Here is a 16,804-nt window from a genome sequence, read left to right on the forward strand (position 1 = left end):
CTTTCTGTGTCATAGCAATCAGGCTGATCTCACATATGAAGTTTCACATTATGCTAGCACCATTTCTCCAAACAGTATGGTTCTGAAGATTTCCCATCTATACATGGATCCGTGTCCTTTAGCATCCACAGGAACGTCTCCAGCTATTACCTCCCACTAGGGTGTGGGCAACATGAAGCCTGCTGCGGAATCCTGCCCCCTGCCAAATTTGGAAGCAGACACTGCCTTTTAAAAAAAGATGGTGTTATTCATATCTGCCTTGTTTCAAAGGAGAAACTGCAGCTCTGGAAACTTCTAGGAAAAATACCCCTCCTCCCCTTTTCAAAGCATGCTTTTTGCATACCTTGTTTTAAGGGGAGGGAAGGTGTGTGTGTGTGTGTGTGTGTGTGTGTGTGTGTGTGCGTGCGTGCGTGCGTGCGTGCGTGCGTGCGTGCGTGCGTGTGTGTGTGTGTGTGTGTGTGTGTGTGTGTGTGTGAACTTTCCCAGCTTGTCAAGAACTTCTGGTCCATGTACTTACTGAAGCAAAGGTGACAGATAAGTCATAAGATACAGCAGCTACTGAATGTCGTACTTTATAATCTCAAAGTTGTCTGGCCCTGATTTTTGCTCAGAAACAAAATTTGAACAAATCCTCTGTAACATCTTTATACATGCAGTTATTAAACAGTATTCATGAAACTGGAAGAGGATCGGAGAAATATTTTTAAAAACAGATTTTTACATTGTTTTAAAGTTGTGTTTTTATACCAGAGGACTGCTCTGTGAATGGTTCCATGTAAGCAAATAAAGTAGATGAAAAATCTTTACTTTTAAAAAAAGCATAAGCCACTTTTAATTCAAGGTTTGAGTGGGTTTTTGTAGAATTTTGAGATATCGTTTGAGAATCTAGTATAGCAAGAAGGCAAGTAAGAGTAAACAAGGAGCATTATATGTTTGTATATATGGATCCATTTCCAAGGGCTAGAAGGGAGAGAGAGATAGTTAAGAAAGTCTGAAAAATCAAGCACTCTAAACAAGGATGCATTTTGCATACCTTGCTCCCTCTCCCCATCAATTATGAGATGGGGATTCTCATGCAACATGCTGCATATATATTTTTATGTATGGCATATACACTCCATATTGTGCATCTTATTGTGCATTTAATACCACTGCACACGGACTCAGTTCATTGAACAGACTGGTCTAGTCCATTTATTGCAGGCATGCATATCTGTAGTAAGGTTGCCAACTGACTAGAAAAAGGCTACCTGATTTGCTCTGACACTTTTTGTTGGAGTTTTTGCAATTTTGCATGCTGTCTGTGGTTTGAGTGACTGGGAGGAATTTTTCTGGGATGGGAGTGACTGCCAACCTATCCAGGCCTAAACAATCATTCCCTCCCACCACTGAATTCAAAGAGAGCCCTGCCTCTCTACTGAGTGCTTCATCCTTTCCCTCTCTTGAGTTTGTTGAAAACAGAGTTGTTTGCTGTTCATCTATTCACAACTGTAAGTAATGATACGTTTTTATTCTTTCTCCTAAAAAGTTATCATAGAACTTATTGAGACCTTAAGTGCCAGTTAATGAGAAGGGGGTGGACTATCTAGGGAAAATTGTAGCTATTTTCTTGTGTGAATCTCTGTATTTCTTCTCCCCAGCACAAGAAATTTGACTTAAAAAAAAATTTGGCAACACTTTTAACAGCAACTAAGTGTGCAGAACCAGCAGGTGAAGATTCCTCCAGGAACAGCCACAGTGGCTGCTTAAAAAGTTTGTCTATCCCATTTACAGTGGACCCTTGACTTACAGATGGCTCGACTTACAGACTTTTCGAGTTACAAATTTCTCTGGCTGCAAAATTTAGGTTCGACTTACAGCCAGAGAATCGACCTACAGACCAGAAAAAAACAAAAATGGAACAAAAATGGAACAAAAACAGCTGGTTATGGATTAATCGGTTTTCAATGCATTGTAGGTCAATGGAGCCTCGACCTACAGACTTTTTGACCTGCAGCCACCGTTCCAATACGGATTAATTCCGTAAGTAGAGGGTCCACTGTAGTAGGAAAGGCACAACAAGAAAGTAGCTAGTCAGTCTGTCAGTCTCCATATTCTGCTTTCTTGTGTGGTCTGCTCTGCTCACTGCATTCTCTCAAGAGGGGGCAGGGAAGGAAGGGAAACACGCGTGCATGCATCTAAATTTAAACCGGCTCCTAAGGCAGATGGAGACTTGAGTAGTTGGGTCATGTTGCCATGGTAACTAAAGTTTCCCAATTTGGGATGGTGGGATGGGTCGGGAGACAGAAAGAAGGCCTAAAGAGACAGAGGGGAAGGAGCCTGAAGTTCATCACAAACTAGTCCTCGAGCTGGTGTGAATGTTACAATTCCTTGGGAGAGCAAAGAAAATATGAAATAAAGTAGCTGTTCTGCAGCTTCCTAAGAATATCAGGGCTGTCCCTTTTATTCTTTATAGCTTAGTTTTCAGTGTCAACTAAAATCTAGCTGTTCGATATCTGGTCAAGCCTTGAGGAAGGACCAAACAGCTCCCTTGTTCACCTTTCCCCTAGATAACCACCAGAATAAATTATAAATAATTTTTAATATGCAGAACATATTGCATACACAAAATACAGGAAATTATGCAGCATTGAACACTGGCCAAATTTATGCAGATTGCAGAATTTAGCTTTTCTGTTTGATGGCAAAGAAATGGGAACAACAGAGAAAGAGTGAGAGAAAGATTGGGATAAAGGCAGAAGGACATTCTGGTTGCGATCCTAAACTTCAAAGCAAATAGGCATTAGATTGCAATGTTCATGACTCTTCCACACAGGGTAATATCTGGAAAACCAGTAGCTCTCCTGGTTAATGTGAAGTCTATCAACTCACCAGAAATAACAAAGATCCTAGCTGGAAGTTGAGTCATGGCAACTGGACTTCTTTCTTATTAGGTTGAACGTTTCACTACTCATCAACGTAACTTCTTCAGTCTGAAGAGAGTTGGTAGGAGATCCCTGACACATCCTCCACATTGGTTTCACTTCCCCCTGGTCTGAATAGGCCCATTGGATAGACAAAGGATGGGGGAGAGGAGTGAAAATCCCACTTCAGCAGTTCTTCTCCACCCATTGTTATGGGTCATTAACAGTGGTTAACAGTGGTCTTTCCAGTGGGTGTGGTCCTGATCTTTCTGCAAAGGGCAGCATGATAAATAAGAGAGACTGTATATAAGGCCTCCACCCTTGTTGAGTGAGGGATTTTCTATATGCACATGTATGGCCTTCTTGACCCCTCTCTCAAACCACCTATCTTCTTGACCCAAAATGAGTATATCTTGGTCATCAAATGAGTGTCCCTTGCCCTTCAAATGAAGGAACACTGCTGATTGTGGTCCTGAGCCGTTGCCCCTTCTGTGCTTGGCCATTCTCCTGTTTAGTGGCTGTTTGGTCTCTCCAATGTAGAGCTCTGAACACTCCTCTTTGCATTGGACTGCATATACTATACTGTTTTGGTGTCCTGCATTTTGGGTGGATGCGTCTCTGCCTTAGGGAGAGCCATACACGTGCATAAGTGTCTTTACCTGCCTAAGGTGGGATGAATACCTTCTTTTGATGGAAGCAGCCTTCAGCCTTTCATGGAGCCCTTGGCTTAAATCCTACTGCTGACTTTGGTCTTGCCAGAATTGTATATCGCACTCTGAACGAGCAGCCCCATCTCCTACCTGCTCCACCATGACACAGCCACACACACAGATAGTAGTATATAAAACCCTATCCTTTAAAAATAAAAAGAAAGTACCGGTATATGTTTTCCCCAAAAAAGGGGAGGACTGGATTTTTTGGGAGGGGCGAGAGGTATCATGGTTTATTTTCCTAATATTCACTACTAAATTTTGGTGCCCTCTAAATGTTAGTGCCCTGGGGCAAAGTCCCAGTTACACCAGCCTGGTTATATACCTGCACTCTGCCCACTGCTGTCTTTCTACCACTGAAGAAATGTGGTCCTTTTCACCTCTTTTGCAAGTAGCAGTTAAAATCAACAATACCACATTGCAAAAAATCTTGATGTTCTAGGTCCTGTCTTATTCCATTTAAAAGTTTCAAAATGTTTTATAAATATGCTTTCCAGTTTTCTATACCCTGCATAGACATCTCCAGATAGAGAGTAGAATATAAGAAAGAAAAGAAAGAAAGAAAAGATGGTAAATGGGATGATGGAGCAAAGGTGTTTTCTGTTGCTCTGGTAGACAGGACCCATTTCTAATGGTTAGGATGATTTGGTATTTGAACTGACAGAGTACAGTGGTCTTAGTGCTGAGCTTGTGATTATTAAAGAGGAATAAACACTCGTCTGTAGGCTATAGCCAGGCAGAAACAAAAAACGCCACACCAACATCTCATACTGCTTAAGGAAACTAATTTAAAAGGTAAAGGTAAAGGTTCCCCTTGACAATTTTTGTCCAGTCATGTCCGACTCTAGGGGGCGGCGCTCATCCCGCTCTTCAAGCCATAGAGCCAGCGTTTGTCCGAAGACAATCTTTCCGTGGTCACATGGCCAGTGTGATTTAGACACGGAACACTGTTTACCTTCCCACCGAGATGGTACCTATTTATCTACTCGCATTTGCATGCTTTCGAACCACTAGGTTGGCGGGAGCTGGGACAAACAATGGGCGCTCACTCCGTCGCGTGGATTCGATCTTACGACTGCTTGGTCTTCTGACCCTGCAGCACAGGCTTCTGCGGTCTAGCCCACAGCGCCACCACGTCCCATGGGAAGGAAACTAATTTAGGGTAGTGCAAAAGGCATGGTTCTTATACTTGCATACAGAAATCTTTGGAGTTCATTTTCATTTGTGTAGATTTGCCTCTCTCACAAGCATGAAGGTGCAACAAACAGGAAGTGCTCTTGGAGAGGCAAGGAATACCAACTCAAACATCAGTATAGAAGAGAAATTGGAAAACACCTGGCTATGTATCTATCCATTGGCCTAAGCATCCTACTACATGTGTTTCCAGAAAACTGGACAACCTACTTATAAAACAATCTGAAACTTTTAAATAGAATAAGACAAGACCTAGAACACCAAAATTTCTGTAAGTTGGTCTATTATAGCACAAATGGCAAGAAAGAGTGTTTTGATTGATTAAGCACTGGGAAGAACGTGTTGACAATGCAAGCAACTAGACAGACATTTTAAAAGCTTCTAAGCAGAAGCTGGGTGGCCATCCATCAGGATGGGATGATATTGGATTTTTTGTAATAAGAGAAGTTAAGTGCCTGTCCACACTGTGAAGTTTGATGGGATATGGCTGGTGCTTAAAAGGTCCATATCCTCAGTGCAATCTATTTTAACTCCAGTAACCATCCATGAATGCAGAACAAAGAGCTGTTTTGCATCTCAATTAATAATCCAAAAAGATTACATGCCCTAGCCCTGTGCCAGAAAGATATAGGCCAGCGCATATAGGGGAAGGAAGGATTATTTTAAGTAGAGACAAAAGCAAATTATTTTTTTCTGTGCCAAACAGTGCTATCAGGGAACTATATACCACAACTATATGCCAGTGTAGACACTCTTAGATGTTATTTGAAGAATCTCCCAACTTTACGGCTAAATTAACTTATACCATTGTAGAGGAAACGATGTCACTGGCAGCAATAGACTGCCACTAATTAAAGAATCTCTACTTTGATTCTGAGTCATGTATGACTCTCGCACAATGAGACAAAATTGAAACAATGAAGAATTGAATTGTGGACTCCCTAATTAGCAGCAATCTGTTGCTGAAGAGATCATTTCTTCTATGCTTGCACTGGTGACACAAGAAGATTTTGGCCCGTGATGCCCCATCTCTGCCCCATGAATTGCTGCTCTCTTTGTTGAGGAGTAAGAGTTATTACTGTTTCAATAGACATGACATGTATGTTGGCATACTTCAAGCAATCCTATGTGTCCCTACCATATCTTTGTTCAGCCACCAGGAAGTGCCAGCTAGCTGTAACTCTCCATTATATGTACAGTACACACAACAACAGTTTCTTGCATTACTTCAGACATCACAAAAGTGTGTTGTGTGCACAATGTACATCTTGCTCAGTAGTGTATTTAGTAGTCCAAAAGATCTTTTCACACATTACACAACAAACCCACAGAGAAGATAACAGAGGGAACCCATTCCATGTCTCTTAAGTGTATGTACCTTATATTTTGACATATTACTTTTTTTAAAGTCTTAGTCATACATGCAAAGAATGGAATGTTAACATCAATTGTTGGTCTTCCAATCTGTTCCCAAATCAGTGAAGAATTAGTTTCCAAGTTACCTATTCACCAATCCAAAATGATTTACAGCAGCTGGAGGTTGGCAATTACCGCTAACTTTATTGGACACCCTTTACAGAAGTTAATATTGCACATGGTTTAAGAGAACATTTTTAAAAACCCAAAGAAATATCTTTTTTTTTTAAGAGAGCAAAGATTTAGGAAGACAATCCCTACATCCCGACAGAAAGCCAAAGGCATGGAACACAAATTCACAACCAGACAAGTTTCCAGTTGCAAGGTGCTGCAGAAAATGAGTACAATTATCCACTGCAACTGTTTTTATTGTTCTAAATAGGTCACTAGAGAATGCAAACAATTTGTACAGTATACAGACACAAGAGGCTAGGTCAACTATTCGTCCATCCATACCTGGGCAACTACCCCCTCCCCATTTGGTGTCCTCCTGTTTGACCAGAAACTCTTTTACTGAATAGTTGAGCAAAGCTTTAATTGCACCCGTTGACCAAATAAGAAATCATGACCTAATACAAATGAAGGCACTGTAGTGCTGCTTATTAATATAACTGCAGCTGGGTGAAGCTACAGAGCTTTCCAGGCATTGTGTTAACAGCTACTAAGTGGATGTGCATAGCGTTGGGGCTGTAGTGCATAGGGGAAGAAAGTGGAACCAAAAGAGCGCTCTTCTAATGAAAGAGAGGATTCCACCATACATTTTTGGACTACAAAAGAGGGAGGGGGCAGGAAGTGAACAAAAACCCAGAGCTCCATTCTTCTAAATTATTCACCTGCAGCCTCTTGCCCTTCTTCATAGACAGGCCTACAAAGCCATGGAAATACTTAGGAGTGGCATAGGATCCTTCATTGGTGGGGCCTACCCCGTAAATATGTATAATATATATAAGATTCCCTTTCCCTCCTGCTGTGGAGGGAGCTGGATCATGAATTAAAATCTAACTTCACCCTAGGAAGTTTCCTCTTTTAAACACAAATCATTTTGCCCAAGTTTGTGGCAATGTTCCCTCCTTCTCCCAGGACATGAGCCGATCTCCTACATTCAACAAAAATTATTCCCTATGGTGGTTAGTAGTGGTTTGCTGTGGCTTTCGTGCCCTTGGCGTTGCTGTGCCTCAAGAGTTAGCCAGCAAGGCTAGGGTTTGAACATCTATCTCTGGAGGAAAAGACAGAATGGTAATGGGGAGACAGCTATTTTCTCCCCCCCCCCCCTCATTTGGCTTAAGAAATTTACTTGTTCCACCTACCCACACTTCATTCTTCATTCTCCTGCCCCGAGCATAGCTTGGAAATGTTACTTTTGGACTACAGCTCCAAGAATCCCCAGCCAGAGTGGCCACTAGCTGCCTGTGGGAGATTGGGAATTGTCATCCCAAAAAAAGGTAAGATTTCCAAGCTTTATTCTCATGCCACCTGACATAGCCAAGGTCTTCTTTTGATGGATCAGGTGACTTTGCTGCCTCTCAACAGGGCCTCTCTCAATCGTACCAGCCTCCTCTTCCTGTCTACTGAGCACCACCAATAAAATTCCAGATTGCTTTAGCATTAAATTTGGGGGTTGGGAAGGTAGGGGAAAAATAATGCCCCAGGGTAGCCATTTCTGCCTTACAAAATACTACATGTAGCCCCAGATGGGAATATGGATGTTGGGTGTATGCTTGATTAAACGGATGACTCTGTCATAAAAGCGTCTAATGCACAGATAGAGACAGCCATGTCCAGCATGTCCCATCATTGGCTGGCTATCCTGTGGCAAGGGTCGGTAGAAGTTGCCAGCTAGCACATCTGGAGAACCTCAAGTTGCTCACCCCTGATCTAATGGGGGAGTAACCGGGAATGAGTCTTGTTCCTTAGGCCTCTAACCTTCTGCTCTGTTTGGCCCCTGTGGGTACCTCTCACACCTGATTGCCTTTTGCTGAAAATGTCACCACGAGCAGCACCGTTCAAGGGCACCCAGGCTGCAGTTGTGCCCACACCCACATACATAACAGAGCCAGGGCTTCTTTGCCTATCCCATTCAAGTCCTTTCAAAGGTAGGGCTGTTGTAGGCAGGCTGATACAGAACTGTTCAAATGACTCGGCACCTATTTATCTCCACGTCTTTGCTCTGTATATTTCTTTCAATCCCTTTCGATTCCGTCGGCATCCACCAGCCTTCTCCTAGCTCTTTAAGAAGGCCCTGCCTAGGCTTCTGCCTGTGAAATCCTTCCTACAGACTTCCTACTCCCCAGAATGGTCCTTTTTCCCCCCTTCCCTTTTCCCCCTGATCTCCCACCCCCATCCCCTCCTGGTTCCCCAATGGCTTTTCTCTTTGTCTTTTCATCTCCCCTCCCTCCCTCCCCCCCTCCCACTCCCCACACCCTTCTTTCATTATTTATTTTTTGTAGTTGCCAAACTGGATAGCCAGGCGGTCGGTGGCACAGCGGAAGGTAGCTGGTTGGACCTCCCAGTAAGGCACTGGGTTGCCAAAGAGGCTGATGCCATGGTAGGATGCACGCTTCACCCCGAAGCCCACTGGGCAGAAGTCATTCACGCCGATATGAGTAATGTTGTTGGAATGAAGGTACACAACCTACATTTTCAAGAGGGAGAGAGAAAAAAATAAGACTTAGTTGGAACATCAAGCTATGATTGATTATCCAAGGGGTTGCATGGCCATATAGGGACTTGAACCTGCATCTCTGAGGTCCTCACCTGATATCCTAAACTACTAGGCTACATCCTGACAGTTTCTAAGATGTCTGTGCAAAAGACTCACTCCTGTGCTTGGTCGGCAGCTATGATATGCCATCCCAGAATCCCCAGGTACCTGCAGAAACTTGAGATCAGGTAGTCCAGGAGGAACCCGTGACAGTTTGTTGTGATCCAAATGCAATTCACGTAAGATTGGCAGGAAGGCCAGGCTGCCGTTCTCGATCATCCGGATGTTGTTGTGTCCCAGGCCCAGTCTTTGGGAAAGCCAGATGGGGAGGAGGTAGAAGGAAACAGGGAAAGATGTAGGGTCAGTGAGGCAGTGAGGCATTTTAAAGAGCAGGCACTTTGACTATCTCCATAGCCAAAGAGGGTTCAACCCTATAATCCTAGAACTACAAAGCTGGAAGGGACCCTTTGGATCATCCAGTCCAGCCCCTGTCAAGGGGACACAGCGGGGAACAGAACTCCCAACCTCTGGCTCCACAGCCAGAGACCTCGACCTCTGAGCTCCTCCAGCAGTTCAAGCAGCTGTGCTGATCCAGATCAACAAAGCCGTTCTATCCATCTTCATAGACCCACATAAGCAGGTCTTTTGTACCCTGATAAGCCCTATTCATGGATCTCCCACATCATGTCTTGTTTGGCTCAAAAAAGAAGCCAACAGGTGGGAATCAAAAGCTGAAGGAATTCCACTTTGAAAGAGGGAATCCGATGTTCTTTTGGTTGTTGTTGTTGTTTCATTTATTTGGTTTGGGTGTTGTTGTTTCTATAACAATGTGGATGACTAAGTACAGGAACAGGCTATGGAAGTGGGCAGCCGATCCTATTTCATGGACAGTTTCTATATCAGAACCCTTCAAGGATGGTAGGAATTAGAATAGAATTTAATTGGAATAGTTACCAAAGGCTTATACATGTGGCTCTTTCTACCTCTAGTGGCTAAAACATGTATTTAAACTGAAATGTCAAGATCATTTAACAATTCATTTTTGCATGTCACCAAGTATAGAAACCTCATCCAGGGTTTTCTAGGTAGAGAATACTCTGAAGTGGTTTTCCACTCCCTTCTTCTGGGGGCATCCTGCCACGGTAGAGCTTGCCCACAGCCACACAGGCTGGCTCTATTTGGAGGAGGCTCAGTGGGGAATTGAATTTCCAATCTCCGGCTCCACAGCCAGATACTTAAGATCACATTTATACATGGTTCTGAGGGTTCCTGCCTGCACTATAAATTGAAGCCAGTTTCCAAGCTTTTAGACAAAAGCCTCAATGGACCTGGCTTTTTTTTTTTGTACCTTTATTTTATTAGGTTAAGGTGAACAGATGAACTTTAGGCCAGTGACTAGATAGATGGCCTCGTGGAGGGAAGATACACCACCCTATATCTCCTGTGCCTTTCCTGTTGCATTTTGATGCTGCCTGCAGAGACAGGGAAATCTCTTCCTCTACAACCAGCATGAAACTCAGCAGGCGAGTAAAACAGAAGGAGGAATGGCTCACTCGTCTTCCTCTACAATTTGGTTTGATAGAAGACTTTTTCTCTTACTAGTTCACTGAAACAGGGCCATAACTAGGGTGTAATAAGTAGGACACAATTTGCCCCAGGACACCAACATTTAGAAGGCACTGAAATCTAGGACCGAATATAATGGTTTGTGCGAAATAAATGGCAACATCTCCTGATCCTCTTCCTTTTTTTATTACGTACAAGTACAAGTGCTCTGTGTTTGTTTGTTTTTTAAAGAGGGGTGGGGGAAACCACATCCTTCTCCTTTCCATGGGGGAGGGAATCATGCACATGCTTTGGGGCAGAGTGGTTGGGAGAAGGTGCTGCTTGCTGTGGGGGCCAAAATAGCTAGTTACGGCTCTGTACTAAAACGGAATAGATTGAATTTCCAGGCTAGCCCCCAGGGGAGGGGCTTGCCTTCTTCTGCAGCAGCATGGAGACACAGGCCATTAGTTCTTTCAGCTGGCTTGTAAAAATTTTTTTTTCCAGACTACTCATCTGTTGTAAAAAAATTTTTTTTCAGACTACTCATCTGTGTAGGTTTATTTACACAGTTGAAATAAAAAGCTAATTTGCAAGGCTGCAAAATGATCAGCCAATATGGTCATGATTTCCAGCCGAGCGGTTATTGAGGACTACAATCCTGCAAATGGGCAGGAGACTTAAGATAATCTGCCCACCGTTCATAGTGGGTCTTGCAGGACTCCTTGTCTTTTAAGTTTCTGTTAGCTCTGTCCTCTTGAAAGTGGCAAATAAACCTTATATGAGCAAATAGCACCCTCTATTGAAGATAAGAAGCAAGAGAAGATTCTCAGGGAGATAACTGGCAAGTGCCCTCCCTTGCCCCCCCCCAAATAAAAAATGTTGGGAAACTTCTAACTTCAATAACGACATTTCTCTACAGTCTAAACAGCTGTATTTTTCCCCCTTGTTTGTGTTTAGTCTTTATTCCCCCTTGCCCATCCACGCATAACTAGATCCAAAAGAGTACAGTAACCTCAGTAAAACAGTGAACTCAGTAAAATTCTAGAAGGAGCAGAACTGGGAAGTAACAAGCAACTCAAGAACCAAAATATATATTAAGATAACAAACACCTTGTTGTAGTCGAAATCACATTAGTGTCCAAGAGACATGATTCTGGCAGACCTTCCTGCCTGAGCAATCAGAGTTGTCAACAAAATCTGAACAATCACAAAACAAAGCATGCTTGTTTGCAAACTACAGGATAACCTGTTTCCTGTCACTTTTTAAACTTGTCTTTAACTTGTCTCCTGTTACTTTTTGTAGTTACATTTTAAAAGTAGTGGAAACCATGTTGAGTAATAAGCAATGATTTTTGTCATTTCCAAGTTACTTTAAAAGGAATTTATCTGCTCCTTAATTCAACAGCCCCAGCAGGCTTCATTCCATCTCCCTGGATTCTGTTCACTGATTTAAAAAGCATCTCCCCTGAGACCTAAACCTTCACCTATTATCTTAAGGTTGTATTCATGGGGCGGGGGCAGTCTTTGGCCAGAGGTTGGGAGTCTGATTCCCCACTGTGCTTCCTGTAAAGATAGAGCCAGCCTGTGTGGCCTTGGGCAAGCTGCACAGTTCCAGAAGTGCCCCTCAAAGAAGGGAATGGCAAACCACATCTGAATACTCTCTACCTGGAAAAACCTGAAAAGGATCACCGTAGGTACGGACTGACTTGACAGCACATTATTATTATTATTATTATTATTATTATTATTATTATTATTATTATTATTATTATTATTATTATTATTATTATTATTATTATTATTATTATTATTATTATTATTATTATTATTATTATTATTATTATTGCTACAACAACAACAACAACAACAACAACAACAACAACAACAACAACAACAACAACAACAACAACAACAACAATAATAATAATAATAATAATAATAATAATAATAATAATAATAATAATACAGGGTTTGGCCCTGAAGAGTTGTGAAGGAATTTAGGGGATGGCTAAAATGGAAAGAAAGGGAAAGACAATCTCCAGGTTGCTTTTGCAGCAGCTTCCTCACGTGGTTTCCCTTGAACTTCAGGAATACCACAGCCAGTCGTCACACCCAGGGATGGCAAGCTTGCCAGTCACGATCACAGAGCAATGTGCCAGGCATACACTACCTGTAAACTTTGGAGTAATGGATCAGATCCTCCAATTCAATAGCTTGGATCTTGTTGTGGTCCAGATGTAGCTCATTTAGAGTTTCAGGCAGATCTGGTTGAGGGAGAAGGAGTGCAAAGATACTGTCATTTCTTAATATCTGCTGTTCACCAATCGTTTAAGTGGTTTGCAACAATGAAAGTAGCAATACATGTACCAATGAAGAAACAGAGTGCAAAATTGGAAGCAGTGAAGCAATGATAAAACAAAACGGTACAGCTGTAGCTAATCCTCTTCAAAGCCCACTCAAACAGCAAAATGTATCTTTCTCCACAGAAATGGGAGTGGAGACTGTTTGAGTCCATGGAAAACGAGTTCCTTTAGCTTGGGGTTTTTGTTTGTTAGTTTGTTTGCTTGTTTTAGAAAATGCCTTGATCATCATGTTGCCCCCCCCCCACTCCCTCTTTTCTTTGCAGAAGTCTTCATCAGCAGATTTTAACTGTTGGGAGGGTGTTTCTTCGAGATCCAAACAACTATCCAGGAAAGCCATCCTACAAAGACAGATGGGGGCATTGCCACTTTGCTGCCCGTTGGCACTTCTCCAGTGCTGCTCTTCTATGACACTGCCCTCTTCTTCTTCACAGTGCTGCTCCCTCTGCTCGTGCATCTTATGACTCCAAGCACTGTTTAAATACAAAAGACCACGAGGTCTGGCCTGCCTGCTCTCTGGGTTGCTCTGATCTTTATTTATTTTCCTGCCCTTTCTTCCATGAAACATCTGAGGTTCCAGATGTTTCCATCCACTTTTTTCTTCCTTCCCATCTGTAGAAGCTGTGGTCGAGTGTGAAATTTGGAAAATGGCAGCATTCATCACGACAGTTATCCTCGGCCACACCTCCAAAGGAAGTCCAAAAATCCAGCAGCGGTGTTGATCCATATCAACAAACCAGATCCAACAGGTTTAATTTAGCAGCTTTCTGGTCATTCTACACCAGAATACAGTACCTGACATTACAACAGGGGCTGATCACAACAATACACTGTTGGAGGAAGATTCATCCTCAGGTGCACTGAGGAGTGTGGAGGCCTGAGTGGGGTGGCAAATGACTGACACCCTCTCTGCTACAGTAATGATAACATGCTCCCTGTTTCCACCCTTGAACCTCTGGCTCTACTACAATCCTGGATACAAGGCACTGTAAGTTTGGAACAAGCATTCTGTCAGTTATTGACGGCAACCCCATATCAAACCAGAGAACCACAACCACGTGTGGTTTTCTTGGCTAATAGCTACTGGAAGAGAGTATCAAGAGAAGCTTTGCCGAGGAGCTGCCAAATGGGAAAATATGGTAGGAAAGTAATATACATTACCTTTGGGTATACCAGTCAGCTTTGCTTCTGAGATCCTCAAATAGTTCAGCTTTAGGCCATCAAAAGCCCCAGGTTCAAATCCACTGTTTTCCAAGGGGTTCCCACCCATCTCTGTGAATACAAAATATTGTGTCCTACAGAGCAATAGAGTCCAGTCTTATTAGATCCAGACCCACCTTCATCCCAGTCGGAGAGCATGGGGCATATTTAAGTTATACCTTGTGTATGTTTCCATCCTTCTTTTTTCCCTCTAGGTTGGTCAGGTGCAAAGAAGTGTCCACAGCATTGGCACTCCTGTTATAAAATCCCCTCCCTGTGGAGGCCCAACTGATGTTAACATTACTTCTATGTCAGTGCCAAGTTAAAACCTAAGTGTACAATCAAATATCTGGTGGGATCGTGGCTTGGTTTATAACAATGGTTCCCAGCCTTTGTTCTTGGACTACGGCTCCCAGAAAACCCAGGCCAGCACAGCTAGTGGTGAAGGCTTCTGGGAGTTGCAGTCCAAGAACATCTGGGTTACCCAAGGGTGGGAACCACTGGCCTACAGGCTTCTGGTTTGCTGGCTGTTGTTTTGCTTGACTCATTCGAGGGTTCTTAAATGTTTCAGAAGCTTTTGAAATTGTTTTAAAATATCGTAAATGTTTTATATTTTTTTAAAGGAAATCTTATTGATTGTACTCCACGCTGAGATCCACTGGTATGGAGAAAGTTCAAAGTACTTTGATGAATAAAAATAAATAAACAGTACAGATAGTTATAAACAGATGGAGGCAAACACCCAGCAGATAGGTCTATAAGTGGGTACAAGCCACAGTAGCTAAAACTTCAAATTCTGTGTATAAAGACCCTAAAGAGCTTCTCTCTCTCCCCCCCCCCCCCCGCAATTCCTTGAGACATTCTTATCTAAGGACAAGACATCACATTTCTGTGGAAGGGATTGGTCTGTCCTCAGAATCAGCAGGTTCTGCACCTATGCATGGTGGCAGGCTACTAAGAGAAATGTGAATTTTCTATAATCCAAAGACAATTCATGGACAGGATAGCAAGCCTGACCGTAAGGATGAGAGCCTGTCTGAGTAAGCCGGGATGCCTGCTGTGTCTCACCAATACAATTCATGTTGTTCAGCCCATTGAAGACATCCTTGGAGATCTTCTTGATTTTGTTGTCATGGATGCGGAGTTCCACCAGGGACTTGGGGAGGTTTGGAGGGATTTCTACCAGGTTGTTCTTGGAGATGTAGAGTTTCTGTAGCTTGTGCAGGGGGCTGAAGGCCTTTGGGTGGATCTTGGAGATCTTGTTATTCACCAATACCAGGGCCTGTTGCAACAGACAGAGAAATCACATGAAGGCAAGGTAAGGGGGCTTATAGAGACACACATGTCATAAATGGAAGGAACCAACCATCCCGGCAACTGCACCAAAGGTGGGCCATGGGGTACGAAGCAGATAGCCTGCCATGCCAGAAAGAGAATGGAATGTGAGTGGGGAGGTGATATATTAGTGGTAGGGTACAAGCCTTGCCCATCAAAGGTTCCACCTCTTGCTGTCCATGAAAGCTTATGTCAAATAAAGTGTGTTCATCTTTAATGTCTCACAAAGAGGTGTGGGTCAGAAAGAGAACGGAGGAAGTGCCTCACCCTAAAATGTCAAAGGCAGTACTCTCCTCCTCAAGTCATGAGTTGCCATGGCGTCAATAATAGTTCTTTTGCAGTGGGCTTGCTCAGACAGGCATTTGTCCCACCGTTTGGTGCATTGCAGGGGCAGATTAGTTTGTTCTTTCTCCCAGTTACTACAAAACGTAGTTGCTAGAGTAGGCCAATTGGCCCCCAAAGCACCACATCCCCCTGTCAGGGGCGTCTGATTTTTGGTGCAGTTTGGGGTGCTCTAGTTCAGTCCATTATCAGCACATGCAATCACTGGGAATGGACTAAAATCAAGCCTTGCAGCTGTCAAAACTGCCAAAGCTCCTTCCATTATCAATTTCCAATATCATGAAGTGGTTTAATAAGCAAGTCACTTCAGGATATCAGCAGAGTGTACACTTCCACAGCTCCTCTGTAGACGGGCAGGTATTATTATTTTTTACTCTACTGGACTATAGCTGTTGCACTGAATCACTTAATCCCCCCCCCCCTTTGTCTTTGTGTGAAGTGCTGTTCAAAACCTTGGCTGTGGGCAGTTTCTCTTTGCCAGCTACACCCAAGGCCAAGAATTTTTCAAAAAAAAAAAATTAATCTAAGTGCTTCAGTGCATCAGTGATGCAGTAGTACAGGTAAAATTAATAACATCACTTTCCCTGCCCCTCCACAGAGGAGCAGAAGAAGTGTTCAACTGACAATCAGAGGGAGCTGGAGGCTCTCTGGAGGTCAATATGCCATTTGGACATGAGGATGGTGCCAAATTACGTATCTCTCCTCCCCTGCAACCTCAAGTGACCCAATTTAGATCATACCAGCCTGCATCAAAAGGGCCAATGTGGTTGCACCCAGTGGACCAACAATTAAAAAATTGGTCTTCGTGTGCAAAGAAAGTTTGGAGCAATAAATGGGAAAGGATGCTCCTTACTCAAATGTAGTTTAAGACAGAGGCTTTAGGACAGGGGCAAGTTCTCCAGATGCTAATGAACTAATAATCCCATCATCTCTCATCATGGGAAAGGCTATCTGTAGCTGATTAGAAATGGACCCCAACAACACCTGGAGGGCCACACGTTTCTCACCCCTGGTTTGGGGAGTGGAATTGGAATTGTGAAGGTCTCTCTTCTAGGAAGCCAGGCAGAAGCCAGGACAAACGGGACATAATATGGTCCT

The 16,804-nt window shown here is 43.1% G+C and overlaps 1 protein-coding gene across 2 annotated transcripts in view; it reads right to left on the bottom strand.

The window, feature by feature from the left end:
• Positions 1-6,347: 6,347 nt before the first annotated feature.
• Positions 6,348-16,804, bottom strand: part of BGN (biglycan) — a 52,619-nt gene continuing 42,162 nt past the window's right edge. The window contains exons 4-8 of one of the 2 annotated variants that reach the window (XM_020793035.3): positions 15,098-15,311; positions 13,991-14,101; positions 12,640-12,733; positions 9,093-9,231; positions 6,348-8,855 (exon numbers count right to left, since the gene is read on the bottom strand). In XM_020793035.3, coding sequence (XP_020648694.2) covers positions 8,658-8,855; positions 9,093-9,231; positions 12,640-12,733; positions 13,991-14,101; positions 15,098-15,311 — 756 coding nt within the window. In that variant the 3' untranslated portion in view covers positions 6,348-8,657. The remainder of the gene's footprint in view (positions 8,856-9,092; positions 9,232-12,639; positions 12,734-13,990; positions 14,102-15,097; positions 15,312-16,804) is intronic. The other variant, XM_078386558.1, reaches the window with a different exon arrangement.

This window comes from Pogona vitticeps, chromosome 2 (assembly GCF_051106095.1).
Source record: "Pogona vitticeps strain Pit_001003342236 chromosome 2, PviZW2.1, whole genome shotgun sequence".
NCBI lineage: Eukaryota > Metazoa > Chordata > Lepidosauria > Squamata > Agamidae > Pogona > Pogona vitticeps.